Here is a 14,927-nt window from a genome sequence, read left to right on the forward strand (position 1 = left end):
ATCACTCTGCCAAGCCTTTCCTCCGGGCAAGGCCAGGTGGCAGACCATGCATACATGGACCATTGTCTTCTCATCAGGTACTCAGGATGTGCTTATCTGCGCATATCTCCAGCTCTGCATATTCCCCCTCCCTCCTCCATATGTTAATGCTGAGTAACCCAACCTCTTCTTAATGTATTCATGATGTAACTGGGATGTATTTTGTACTGTATTCTGGGACATGGAGGGAAGTTTCAAAAGTTCATGTCACCCCTTTCTCGCGGTTCAATCTCACCTTGAACCTGTTGCGCAATAAACTTGGATCTTCTGCAGTTTGCTCCTGTCTCCGGCTGAGCTCATTTTCCTCCGCAGGGACACGCGGACTTAGTCCAACGAGCTGGGTGGCAGAGCAGCCTTGCACCCAGATTTTACTGTAACAGTAGAAATGGAAGGGACCCAAGGGTCATTTAGTCCAGCCCCCTGCAATGCAGGAACATGCAGATAGACCCTGCGGCCTTCAAAGAGCTCTATCAAGTAAATGGAGTCAAACTTGTAACAGGATTGCCACGGGGGAAATAAACAGGCGCCTCAGCAAGCAAGCAAGCTCTGTTGTACCGAGGCGCCACGATTGTTGCCACGATCAATATCACCATTCTAAAACGGATTCGGGACCAACAATGTTTCCTTTCTTTTTCTTTAAAAAAAAAATTCAACATAACAAATTATCAGTCCAAATAACCAATTACATTGTTTCCACACACACCCCGCCATCCCTCCCACTCCCCCCCCCCCAACACGGACTTCCCTCAGCTCCCCTCTCTGATTCCTTTGCACATATTGTTCTCTGCACGTTATAAAATTGCACATATATTTTCCTTATCTATCAAATGCTCAACTAATAAATTTGTGGATGTTTATCAAAACCTGCCAAGGAGTTCCGATCATTTTGTTGTCTTTTTAAGTAATTTGTAAAAATAGTTCCCATTCTTCCTTGAAGTCGCGATTGCAGGACCGACAATTTTTCTAATGACAGAAGCAAGCGTCTCACTCTGCGTCCAGGGTCACTGCGGGCTGGGACGGAGCAATGGCGGCAGAAGTTCTCTGCACACGCTTAGACGTCACTGTTTCCAGCCTGGGAAGAACGCCTCTGAGATGCCTCTGAGCGCGTCCAGAGAACCGCCCCTCCTTAGCGATCGCTTATTCCGCGAGAGCGACGCCTCTGCGCGCGTATACTGTACAAAACTCTCCTCGGGACTGCGAGAAAGCGCTCTCTGGACATGCTCAGAGGCGCCCGGTGTATCCCCCTTCTTTGGCTCCTTGGGTCCAATCGCGAAGCTGAGCGCGCTGGCTCCGGTGCCCAGCCCACCTCCGGGACGGCCCCTTCCCCGCCCCTTCGGATCTCGCCTCTACTTGGGGCGCCCGAGGCAACAGCCGCTGCTTCTTTCGCTTTCCGCTGCGAGTGAGCGAGATGTCGGCGCGCTGTCGCTCCGCGGGGCTCCTCCTCTATGGGGCGCTGCAGCTGGTGGGGCTCCTGAAGGTAAGAGAGGCAGCCCCTTTCGTGGGCTCTCCCACCCCCAGGACAGAGTCGTCGTCCCCAGGTTCCCCCACCCGGTGTCCTTAGAGCTGCCCCGTCCCATTCAACCCCCAAACAAATCGCAGAGGCAGGCTCCCACCCAACCCACATCAAAAGACCCCCCCCTTCTTTTCCTAGAAGCACAAAGCGCGACCCCCCACTATCCTATTCAGCTTCCCCCCCACACACACAACCCAGTCCACGGACACCCTCCCACCCCCAGGCCAGCCCTCTTCCGTGTCCTTAGGACCCCCAAGAACCGAAGCCAGGAAAAGCCTCTCAGTCCGCCGCCCCCCCCCCCCCCCGCCAGGCTCCTGCCCTGACAGTGCCAACCATTCCTGCTTTGCACTGTGGGTTTGCCTAGGGTTTATTTTTAATAGCATTAAGCAGTTAAGAATCGTTTTTAATTAATTATACCTCATCCACTGCCAATCCCCTTTTAACAGATGCCTTATTGTGTCCTTAAAGTTCAGCCCCACATTCGATTCAGCACCTAAAGTTCTCTGGAGTGCATTCCACGTCTCCATGAGACAGGCAGACATCCAACAGGTACATGCAACAGTGTGTTCCTATGGCTCTATATCTCCATTCACGGGAAATCTGTTATATTGCCCCCCCCTCCCAGGATATTGCTCTGTCCCTTCCCCAGAGGCAGAAGGATTACAGTGGTACCTCAGGTTACAGACGTTTCAGGTTACATATGCTTCAGGTTACAGACTCCGCTAACCCAGAAATAGTACCTTGGGTTAAGAACTTTGCTTCAGGATGAGAACAGAAATCGTGCTCCAGTGACGCCATGGCAGCAGGAGGCCCCATTAGCTAAAATGGTGCTTCAGGTTAAGAACAGTTTCAGGTTAAGAACAGACCTCCGGAATGAATTAAGTACTTAACCCGAGGTACTGGCCTTCTGCCACTGCGCCGCCAGAGCACGATTTCTGTTCTCACCCTGAAGCAATGTTCTTAACCCGAGGTACTGTTTCTGGGTTAGCGGAGTCTGTAACCTGAAGCGTATGTAACCCAAGGTACCACTGTACTTGCCTCCCCACCCTAAAAACATATATTTGAATCTCTCTACATTCAGTGGGGCAGGGAATGATTGCGGAAAATACAGGTTACCATAGCTATAAAACTTTTCAGCAGCTCGTATAGTCTTTGCATTACAAAGGAGGCGATACAGGCACGGTACTAAATAAACACTGTGTAACGCAAAGGTTTAGAAACTTTGCAAAGACTAAGCCTTTGTAAATGCCACTGGACTTTGGACAGTAGAATATATACAGTAATACCCAAGCAGTCATATGCAGCTTCACGACACTGAAGTGCAGACATTGTGTGTTCTATCAAGTCAATGTGTTCTGAAATATCTACCTGATCTGACCAGATATTTCTGTCCAACGCTGACTGCGCCGCAGCCATGAAATGCAAAGATCTGGTCGACCAAAACTCTGATATCCTCAATAAGAAAGCCTGTTGCAACAAGTGTGTTTGAAGAAAACGCCACAGGCACATTTTAATTTATAGTCTTCTTCAGAGGCAAACAAATTGAAAAAGAGCATTCCTTGTGGGTGGGCTCAGCAAATTCATACGATTGACAATTCTGCTGTTGCAGTTTTAAGAAAAATCGTCCGAGGCTCATCTGCAGTACAGAAGTCTCCAAGTCCCAAAGAGTCTCGGTCTTCACTTTTGTTGTAAAGATGCACTCCGTTCTGCTTTGGGTTGCAACAACCTTCACAGTCACCAGGACCAAAATAACTGGAGGAAACCAGGCCAGGGGTGATTGGATCCAGACCACGTTTCAGCTTCTTCCAGTGGGAGTTTTGAGCAGATAAGCCTTAGACTGCCTGGTGCAGAATGTCTGGCTAGGAACAGAGTGTTCCAGGTTCAAACCTCTTTGTGGCCGTGGACCAGTTGTGACCCTCTCAGCTTGGCAGGGTTGTTAGGAGGATAAAATGGGTGATAGGTGGGAGGGAGGGAGAATGGTGCTCAGCACTTTGGGCTCATTGAAAGAAAGGTGGGATGTAAATAAAACAAACAGATACCCGTCGACAGTCCTCCAGGAATGTGTCTCATCCCATTTTCAATCACAAGCCTATTATGTGCCTACTCAGAAGTAAGTCCCAAGTTTTTGATTTGGGTTTCCATTGAAATGAGGCTGCATTTTAATGTTTTAATGTTGTATTTTAATCTTGTTTTTAAGTTGTATTTCAATCAGTTTGTTTTTAGATCAGTTGTTATCCGCCCTGAGCCCGGTCTTGGCTGGGCAGGGCGGGGTATAAATATTATTATAAATTATTATTATTATTGAGCGCATGGGATTGCAGCCTAAAGCTCACGGCCGCCACATCTGGTGGCTGTCACTTTGCTCAGACCTCACCCTGATTTGTTGGCGAAAAGTTTTTTTTCCAGAGAGGTTAGGTGATGTTGGCTGTTTATCGAGCGTTTCTTCTGATTTGTTTGTGGGCTGGTTAGATGACATCACGCCGAGGAATTGTTATGCCACACTTTCCAGAACATTTTCCTGGCATGCTTCTTGCTGCAAAAAAAAAAAAAAAGTCCTTTTTTAAAAAATAAAAATAGGAGAGGCAGCAGGTTTGTTGAACAAGGGCCCCAAATTCACTTCAGTTTCTGCTGCCTGATTTTACTGGTGCCTGATTGTATCTCTTTTGCAAAATAGCAAATCTGGAAGTGTCCTGAATTGATTTGTTTCTGTAACACAATTTCTCTGCATGGGGCTGTGGCCAACTAAGTCCTGTGTACTTAAGAGTGAAGCCACTGCTACATCCAGTGCTAGCCTTAGGCATCTGGTTGGCTACTGTGAGAACAGGATGCTGGACTTAGATGGGCCATCGGCCTGATCCAGAGAGGCCTTCTTAAGATAAAACTTCAAGCCCTTTCTTAAAAATTCCCAACACAAAACTGCCCTTCCTATACCTGTCACGCAGCTCTTTTGAGGCATGTCAATAACTTGTCTAAGGGATGCGGGTGGCGCTGTGGGTTAAACTACAGAGCCTAGGACTTGCTGATCAGACTTGCTGATCATGGTTCAAATCCCCGTGACAGGGTGAGCTCCCATTGCTCGGTCCCTGCTCCTGCCAACCTAGCAGTTCTAAAGCACGTCAAAGTGCAAGTAGATAAATAGGTACCGCTCCAGCGGGAAGGTAAACGGCGTTTCCATGCGCTGCTCTGGTTTGCCAGAAGTGGTTTAGTCATGCTGGCCACATGACCCGAAAGCTGTATACCTGCTTCCTCGGCTAATAAAGCGAGATGAGCGCCACAACCCCAGAGTCGGCCACGACTGGACCTAATGGTCAGGGGTCCCTTTACCTTTACTAATAACTTGTCTGTGTGGGATGGACTCTTGCGTTTAAGTTTCTTTTCTTTGCACCGAGTTGACATTTACTGCTCACCACAACCCCTTTTTTTCTGGAGAAAGCGCAATCTGTTAAGTCCTCCTGGTATACATGGGAAGTTTGGGGAATTTACAGTTTCTTTTTCCATTTTTGTCCCAATGCCCTCTCTCTTTCTTTGTATTGAATTTACATTAGAACTCCTCTTTTTGTTGCACAATTTGGAAAAAAAATGGTTGGAGACATCGGCTTGGGATTTTGCAGTTCTAAGTAATTATGCTTCACAACCATTGACAGAAGCTCTACATGCGAGCAGGACTGAGCTGCTATTTCTCTTCAAGCAACCATAGGCAACACATGCAATGTTGAAGGCAAAGTCTTCATAATTACACCCCATTTGCAAGTAGTGCATGAAAGGGCCTGGATTTTATTGGAAAGTCCCAGGGCTCTTCCCTTGACTGAGCATTCGTTGTTTATTGAACATTCATCCTAATTTGCTTGCAAGAACTTTATGCGAGGCTTAGACTATGTCTGGTCTTTATTGAGCATTTGTTTCAATTTGCAGTTTGCAGGACAAGGAGCATTCCTCCTCATTCGCTTTGCGTACTGTTTATACACCCACACTCCCCACACATTTCAACGCATTTCCTTTTTCCTAACTGCAAAAGTCTGGTTCCTTTTTTTTAACAGTGGATTTGCTGTGTCAGGGTGACAGAGCACTTGAATCAAATTTAATTGCCCAAACCAAAATTTCTCGGTATGCGTTCAATCCTTCCTGCAAAACAGTGACAGGCTGGAGGCACCCTCAGGCCTGATCTGGAAACAGCATGTTTCTTATTTTGACTTAGCTCATAACTGTAGCTCCTTCCTTTTAATTTCTAAGGTTCAGCATCACTCAGTGAAATGGGGACTTTCACTTGAGTTTAGGACCTTCTCAGTATGGCGCCCACCCTATGGAATGCCCTCCCATCAGATGTCAAGAAGTTGAGTAATTATATATCTTTTAGGAGACATCTGAAGGCAGCCCTGTATAGGGAAGTTTTTTAAGGTTTAATGTTTTACTATGTTTTTATATATGCTAGAAGTTGCCTAGAGTGGCTGGGGCAACCTAGTCAGATGGATGGGTACAAATAAATTATTATTATTATTATTATTATTATTACGACAAAAGTTTGGTCTTGTTTACTCCTTAGATTAACGGTGATGGCGGCAGGGCAAAGGCCAGAGGTAGACAGTGAAAGCATGACTCAAACACAGTGAAGACTCATATGCTGGGGGTGGGGACCATAAATAGTAAATACTTGACTGGCTAGTTTATGCCAAACTTCTTATCTGTTCCGTATGTTTACCTTCAACTTAGTTTAGCAATGAGCAGCAAAGGTAGAGATGTATACAGTGTTATTTTTCTAGAAAAAAGTGGTGCCAGAACTCAACACAAACGCCTCCCTTGTTCTCTTATCATGGCAATGGCGCCCACCTGAGAGGTGCCGGAACTGAGATCCAACTGGGGGTAAAAGGCCTGGATGTATATAGGCAAAGGTTTGCATCCTGTTTTATGACAGACTGAACAGAAAAATCTCCCCCTTTTGTTGCAGATTTTATTAACTGAGAAAAGAAGGGGATTCCCAGATTTGAAGAATTAACTCAGAATGGACAGCTATTAACAAGGCAGGACATTGGTAGTAGTATTAAAATAGATACATATATGTATATTTTCATATACAATATGCACATAGAAAAGATCAGATGGGTTCAATAGAAACATCACAGCGCCAGCCTTTTCCGTAAAAGTAAACAACCCTTATAGAGAAGAAAGTTCCAAAGGGATGATTGTGTCAAGCTGCTGATTCTGGAGGTTCACCCTATCAGCCAAAAAACAGGAAGAAGAAAAAGAAGAAGAAGAAGAAAAGTTTGAATTTGATATCCTGCTTTATCACTACCCTAAGGAGTCTCAAAGGGACACGGGTGGCGCTGTGCTCTAAACCACAGAGTCTAGGGCTTGCGGATCAGAAAGTCAGCGGTTCGAATCTCCGCGATAGAGTGAGCTCCTGTTGCTCGGTCCCTGCTCCTTCCCTAGCAGGAGCTATCAGTTCGAAAGCACATCAAAGTGCAAGTAGATAAATAGGTACCGCTCCAGCGGGAAGGTAAACAGCATTTCTGTGCGCTGCTCTGGTTCGCCAGAAGCGGCTTAGCCATGCTGGCCACATGCCCCGGAAGCTGTCTGCAGTCAAACACCGGTTCCCTCGGCCTATAGAGTGAGATGAGCGCCACAACCCCAGAGTCGTCCACAACTGGACCTAATGGTTAGGGGTACCTTTACCTTTAAGGAGTCTCAAAGGGGCTAACATTCTCCTTTCCCTTCCTCCCCCACAATAAACACTCTGTGAGGTGAGTGAGGCTGAGAGACTTCAGAGAGAAGTGTGACTAGCCCAAGGTCACCCAGCAGCTGCATGTGGAGGAGCAGGGAATCGAACCCGGTTCACCAGATTATGAGTCCACTGCTCTTAACCACTACACCACACCACAACATCACAAGAAGACAATAAAATAATAATCATAGGAGGCTTAAAAAGAACGAATGGTGCAAAATATATTACTTAGTGGAATACAAAGTTCGGATTTCTACCGAACGTACCAGATGTTCATGCATGTTGCCAAATAAACACATATTTAGTGGGAATGTGCCAACCATGAGATTGTTTTGTCATGTTAATCACAAACGGTCCCTAAGCTGAAGCAAAGCCGGGGAGGTCTATTTCACCGCCGGCGGCATGTATTTTATGAGTCAGATTCCCCCCCCCCCCCCGAAATGGCAACAAGCATGACTTTTCCCATAGAATAACAGGGCGCGTCCTTCCACTTGTGAGAGATCACTAGATGAACAGGGTTGTAAGGTACGAGGAACATACTGGTATTTGTGGTAGGGGTGCGACTATGTACACAAGTTTGGGAAGCAGGTTGCAATGGAGATGGGTATTGTTGTTGTCCAGCAAGTCACCTTGGACGCTGAGCTATGTCTCTTATTCATTGGTGAGAGTGCCAAGGCTAACCTTGCGTCTCGACAATTCATTCTCTCTCTGCTGGTTGCTGCTCGTCTCAAGATCTCTAAACTAAAAAAGGGAAGTGAAGAGGAAGAGGCAAGAATAATAAGGCTGGGATTAAATCACGGTTAAGTTGAGGATGAAATCTGTATCCTTTGACATGGGGATGGGGCAGTGGTGACCTTCCTGATCTTGTTGGGCTCTGTCTCTCATCAGCCCCAGCCAGCTTTGCCCAATGGTCAGGAATGATAGGAGATGCGGTCCAAGAGCATCACGGGACCCAAGCTTGAAGAACACCTGTGTAGACAATACAGAGCTAGATGGACCAATGGCCTGACGGAATCTAGCACAGGGAAATATAATCAGGTCCATGCCTGATGCAGTCCTGCATCAGTTCTCAAAATGCCCTGGGAAACCTGCAAGCAGGACCCAAGCACAGTGGCGTAGCGTGGGTTGTCAGCACCCGGGGCAAGGCAAGTAATTTGTGCCCCCTAACCCATGGATTTGCGCCCCCTAACCCTAACCCCCAGATGTTGCGCCCGGTGCGACCAGCCCCCCCTGCACCCCCCACGCTACGCCACTGCCCAAGCACAAGAACACTTTCTCTTTGTTTCTGGTACAGTGGTACCTCAGGTTACATACGCTTCAGGTTACAGACGCTTCAGGTTACAGACTGCTAACCCAGAAATAGTGCTTCAGGTTAAGAATTTTGCTTCCGGTTGGGAACAGAAATTGTGCTTCGGCGGCGTGGCGGCAGCGGGACGCCCCATTAGCTAAAGTGGTGCTTCAGGTTAAGAACAGTTTCAGGTTAAGTACGGACGTCCAGAACGCATTAAGTACTTAACCCGAAGTACCACTGTATTCAGAAGCATTTGGTGCTTCCAGCTGTGGAGGCAAAGCATCACCATCATTACTAGTAGCCAGTGATAGCCTGACCCTCCATGAATATTCCTAAACCTCTTTTAAAGCCATCCACGTTGGTCCCCATCTCTGCCTCCTGTGAGAGTGAGTTCCATAGTCTAACCATGCGCTGCGTGTAAAAGTCCTTTCTGCTATCTGTCCTAAACCTCCCAACATTCAGCTTTGTTGGTTGCTGAATGCAGGGAACCAGGCAGAGGGCCTTCTTGGTAGTGGCGCCCGCCCTGTGGAATGCCCTCCCATCAGATGTCAAGAAAATAAGGCAGCCCTGTTTAGGGAAGTTTTAAATGACTGATGTTTTAATGTATTTTTAATGTCTTGTTGGAAGCCGCCCAGAGTGGCTGGGAAATCCCAGCCAGATGGGCGGGGTAGAAATTAATAATAATAATAATAATAATAATAATAATGACAGTCGTACCTCTTGTTACCTTAGCTTCAGCTTACGTCTTTTCAGGTTGCGTCCCGCGGCAATCTGGAAGTACAGGAAAGGGTTACTTCCTGGTTTCCTCGCTCTCACATGCGTAGACCTGCAAAATGACGTCATGTGCATGCGCATAAGCGGCGAATCACGACCTGCGTGTGCACAGACGCGGGATGCGTTCGCTTCAGGTTGTGAACGGGGCTCCGGAACGGATCCTGTTCACAACCAAAGGTACCACTGTATTATTATTATTGTTGCATTCTAGGAGTTCTAGTGCTGCTTAAGAAGGAGAAAACTTTTCTCTAGTCACTTTTTCCATGCCACACATAATTTAAAAAAAAACTTACCCTGTGCCATCTCTTGCTCGCCTTTTCTCAAAATTTAAAATGCCCCGAACACTGCAACCAACTCTGCAATTCAGTGATTCTACCTTTCCTCATCTGGCAGTCACTCAATCCCTTTGAACCTTTTGGTTGCCTTGTATGGCTAAGGCAGCTTCTCATACATGTGCCTGTCTGTTCTCATGGTTTCTTTAGCTGCGATTCCTGCATTGCACTCGATGGGTCTCTTCCAGCTCTTTGATTCTATGGTACGTCTCGTCTCTCCCCCCCCCCCATCTGAGCAATGATTTCCCCCCTAGAGCTTCCTAGAGCTTACCAGGGAAACTGCCTGCTCAACATTCCCATAGGAACAAGTGGCAATTCCTGAACAAAATGTTTAATTAACAGCTGCCTCCCTGCCAAAATCTTATCTGAGTGGAACAGTTACTTGGAAGGAGTTGGAAAAGAACAATATTTGGCCAGAGGATAATCTCAGCTTTTCAAAACAATGCAAACGTTACCCCAACCTCCCTTCCTATTTCATTTCCTACTACATTTTGCTGTTTGAGGCCGAACCAGAAATGGTACTGTATTTTTCGCTCTATAAGATGTACTTTTTCCCTCCTAAAAAGTAAGGGAAAATGTGTGTGCGTCTTATGGAGTGAATGCAGGCTGCGCAGCTATCCCAGGAGCCAGAACAGCAAGAACAGCAATCCCTCTTGCTGCTCTGGCTTCTGGGATTCAGAGTATTTTTTTTCTTGTTTTCCGCCTCCAAAAACTAGGTGCGTCTTATGGTCTGGTGAGTCTTATAGAGCGAAAAATACGGTACTTGTGGCACCTCTGCTGCCTCCAAACCTTCCCCACCAGCCACCTTCTTCTCCCTTGCTGTAACTGCAAGGAGGGCTAATCCAGTCTGTGGCTGTTTTCAGGTGTGATTCCATCACTTGGCAGCAAATTCAGGCTGTGCCATTAAAGCTGCTCTGGAGATCTCCCCAAAGAAAGATGCTACCCCAAACGGACAGACTTTTTTGCAGGAAGGAAAGTGACAGTGAAATGCTTGCTTTGAAGCAACATCACCTCGCTTCCCTGCAAACATGTCAGGAGGAACGTTCAATAAGTAGGTCATTTGGGAGTGCCCAAATCTGTGCCCTGAAGCACAGAGTTTTATTATTTATTTGTGTTTGCTTCTCAATGCAAATTGACAGGCTGGGACCCTAGGACTGTGGATGCTTCCTACCTGGATTGAACCCAGGAGCCTTTGTATGCAGTGCATCTGCTCTAACCACTGAGCTACAACCAGCTTAGCATATGCGTTTCTTTGCAGTGCACTTTTTAAAAGCACACCTCTCCTCTCTGTGCCACATGAGTGTGGGAGCTTCAGCTGCCAAAGTACTCCCAATGCAATACCCCTTCATTAGTTGAATGGTTCCTTTTTTCTTCCTATATACATAAAAACACAAGGCTGTCGTCACACAGCCCACACTGTGGGATTTGTAGTACATACCTCATTGCAATCCTGGATCTGTATGAAGGGAGGGAGCAAAAGAGAATGTTAAAATTGCATTTTTAAACAATGGCAGGGGTTCGAATAAAGCAGGGTTGGGGGGACACACGTGGGTCTGGCGAGCAACATAAGCAGGAGTGGTAGCCCCTAGTCTTTCTTTGGTGGTACACACCTTTGAGAGCTAGTTACAGCTTTAGGTTAGGACTGGGCAGACCCCAATCCAAATTATGATTGAGCTACTCACTGCCTTTCAGCTCAGTTCTACTTCGCAGGGTTGTTGTGAGGGCAAAAAAAATGGAAGGAAGCATGTATGCTGCCTTGAGCTCCTTGGAGGCAAAGTGAGGATACCGGTGCAAATAGTTGTGCAGTAATTTGCTGCAGTCTCCCTGCAGCGAAGCTTGCTACCTCCTTAACACCCACACTCATGGTTTGCACAAGGGGTGGGGGGAAGGTATCGCAAATAGGCGAATTACAGGAAGTGTGACTCAAATCCATCTCCGAAGTGTGACTCTCACGTTAACTGTATCGCTGTGTTTTGGAAAGGGCTAACGTAACAGTTAGGAAATAACAGCGCCTTGCGGTGAGTCATCGCCCCAGAATGAAGAAACCCACAGACAGCTGTGCCAAGTATCAAACAGGCAACTGATCAAGCCAAGGAGAGAACAGCATTTGTTGTTTTTTTAGAAAATCGATAAAGATAATATTGGAAACTGCCCTGTGCCCATTGGTCCAGGTAGCTCAGTGTTGCCTACACTGACTGGCAGCTGCTCTCCGGCGATTCAAACAGGAACTTCTCCCACCCCTACTTAGAGATGCCTTTAGGGGTTGAACCTGGAGCTTTCCGCATGCAAAGCTGTTGCTCTACCACCAAGCTACGGTCTTTCTTTTAAATGTGAATATTCTAGCCCTCATGGGCTGATTTATACTGAGTCAGACAAGCAGCCCACCCAGCCCAGAACTGGCAGTGCTCTTCAGGGTTTCAGAAAGAGGGCTGCTGTGTCAACTCAATGCTGCTGCTAATAATTAGTGTTTATTAAATCTGTATACCACCCTTCACCCATAGAACTAAGGGCAGTTCACAACATAAAAATACAAGATAAAAAACACAAAATACACAATAAAAACAAGAACAAACCAATAACCCCACTCCGCTAAACACATTTAAAAGGATATAGAGTTTATAGGGCGATCCTGGGAGTGACGCCACCTACACCGCACAGGTTTTCATGCAGCAGCTATCAGGGCAGTGGTGTAGTTTAGAACTTCGAATTGTAGAGGTGGAAGGGACCCCGAGAGTCGTCTTTTTGATTTTTGAATTCTATTGTTATTCATATTTTTATACTGTATTTTATGCTGCTTTTATAATTAAGTGTTTTAAAGTGTTTTAGGGACGCGGGTGGTGCTGTGGGTTAAACCACAGAGCCTAGGACTTGCCGTCAGAAGGTCGGCGGTTCGAATCCCTGCGACGGGGTGAGCTTCCGTTGCTGGGTCCCTGCTCCTGCCAACTAAGCAGTTCGAAAGCACATCAAAGTGCAAGTAAATAGGTACCGCTCCAGCAGGAAGGTAAACGGCATTTCCGTGCGCTGCTCTGGTTCGTCAGAAGCGGCTTTGTCATGCTGGCCACATGACCCGGAAGCTGTACGCCGGCTCCCTCGGCCAATAAAGCGAGATGAGCTCCGCAACCCCAGAGTCGGTCACGACTGGACCTAATGGTCAGGGGTCCCTTTACCTCTTACGAAAGTGTTTTAAATTTGTTGTTAGCTGCTCTGAGCCTGGTTTTTCAACTGCAAAGGGCGGGGTATAAATATTATTATTATTATTATTATTATTATTATTATTATTATTAGTCCAACTCCCTGCAATGCACGAATCACAGCTGACAAACAGAGGGCAGTTGGCCATCCAACCTCTGCTTAAATACCTCAAAGGAAGAACATTTTGTTTTGTCTGAGAGGCCAATGTTCTCGCAGTTGCCATCTTCCAGGAACTTTGTCTGATAACGGTAACGGGCTTGGCTGAAACCCCAAAGAGCTGCTCTCCATCTATGATAGTCACCTGTTGGGTGCCTGCTTATCTCATTGCAGAGCCCACCAGAAACGGGGGGAGGACACAAAAGCCCACTTGTGCTGATGTTAGAACTTTTCCCAAGTGGACCCCCAAAATTCTCCACCCTACGCGCAGGTGGTTTGGGAGAGTGGCAGCAGCTACGTAGCTGAATTTCTCCAGTGAGAAGGAGAAATTGCCCAATGCTTTCTTGGGCTCACCATTGGCCTCAGCATTGCCAGAGGGTGCCGATCAGGGCTGTTGTGTGGTCTGGGGAGAGTCCCAAGGGCTGTGTAGGGATTCCTGGGTCAGGGGGACATTCTTTCCCCAAGCCTGAGGTTAACCACCACGCCATAGCAGACCTTTGGAATGGGCTTTCCCCGCACAAGTGAAATTTGGGTCATGTGTAGGATGCGCATCCAAAAGCCCCCCTTTCGGTGCGACAGCGGCGTTCTTGCACAAGAGTGTGGTCTCACAATGAATCATGCTTTCTGCGTTTCCCGGGCTTCTTCCTTGCCCCTCTCTGTGAGCAAAATGTGACCCGCTTGGTGTTTCTTTAATATCGCTCAATGGACATTTATGTTTTTTGGAGGGAGCAGGGAGCAGAACTTCGTTTCCCTTTTTCATATGTGCAAAATTTTGCTGCTTTGCGCAGCGACCTCAGATATTCTGTTCTTCTTTTTTCGTTCCACAGCCACAGGTTCTGATGTCAGAAAGTGGGTGGCTTCATCACTGTGGTTTTGTCATGCAGCCGGTATGGCTATTCTTTCTGTTGTTTCCTGTCACCATCTCAGCATATTAACCCCCTTTTAGCTGTTACCATTATGCGTTCTGGGTGGGCAGAGTTAGTCAGCCCGTCACCGCTTCTCCCCCTCTTGAGTTACCTTCTCACCTGAAGAGGGGTTCTAGCTCACCTTCTGCCTTCCTCTGTGACCTTGAGGTCTACCACAACTGACGAGCGCAGGGTGGGCTGGTCTCACGTGCGCGAATGAGCAAATCTGTCAGTTTTGGTTCTCTCCGCTCATCACTTTTTCCAGTCTTCAGCTGAATTCTCCACATTTCCACATCAGTTTGCAATTTAGTTTCTTTTCTTTCTTTCTTTTTTGAAAAAAGTCATCGTGAAAATTCACCAGAGTTTTCATCCAAATTTCTTACTGAGGCAGTATTCAGCTACGTACAGCCGTACATTAGAAGTCGAACGGAATCCATTCTGGAAGTCCATTTAAAATGTTTGAAAACCAAAGCGTGGCTTCTGATTGGCAGCAGAACATTACACTCCAAGACTGTCCCTCATTGCTCCTCTATAATCCCTTGTGTCCTTGGCAAGTAGATTTTTGGCGCACCTGAAGGTGGGAGAGACCACGGACCATAAACTCAAAAAGTTTGCTTCTTGCCACCTTTCACGCTCCATAAGTGACTTCCCCTTGATTTGACGTTGACTCATACTAGGAGATACTTTTATGGGCACGATGAAGAGATTCAGTTTCAGGTACAGGGCTGATCCTGACAATAATGCCAAACCATGGCTTGCTGCTACATCAGTGCATCTCAAGGACTCCAATTCTCCCCTTTCCCTTTGCATGCAGTGAATCCTCCCTTTCTGCACGGGGCAGCTGTAGTTTAATGTTTCATCAAAACTGGTAAACCATGGCTTGTTCTTGCCAAGCAGCTCAAGGCTAGAAAGCATGGTTAGGGCTCTCCTAATAGCGAAGGGAAAATCAATAGGCATTGAGTAATCCTGAGTTTGCAGCTTGGCTTAGTAAGAACATAAGGAATGTGGA

At 46.8% G+C, this 14,927-nt stretch overlaps 1 protein-coding gene across 3 annotated transcripts in view; it reads left to right on the top strand.

Moving 5' to 3' along the window:
• The first annotated feature begins 977 nt into the window (after nucleotides 1-977).
• Nucleotides 978-14,927, top strand: part of LOC310682878 (tumor necrosis factor receptor superfamily member 1B-like) — a 37,683-nt gene continuing 23,733 nt past the window's right edge. The window contains exon 1 of one of the 3 annotated variants that reach the window (XM_083452157.1): nucleotides 978-1,516. In XM_083452157.1, coding sequence (XP_083308283.1) covers nucleotides 1,448-1,516 — 69 coding nt within the window. In that variant the 5' untranslated portion in view covers nucleotides 978-1,447. Of the gene's footprint in view, nucleotides 1,517-3,520; nucleotides 3,663-14,927 lie in introns of those variants that run through there. The other 2 variants (XM_083452159.1, XM_083452158.1) reach the window with 2 other exon arrangements.

The sequence above is a fragment of the Podarcis tiliguerta genome, assembly GCF_965153285.1.
Source record: "Podarcis tiliguerta genome assembly, chromosome: 8".
NCBI classification, from domain to species: Eukaryota; Metazoa; Chordata; class Lepidosauria; order Squamata; family Lacertidae; genus Podarcis; species Podarcis tiliguerta.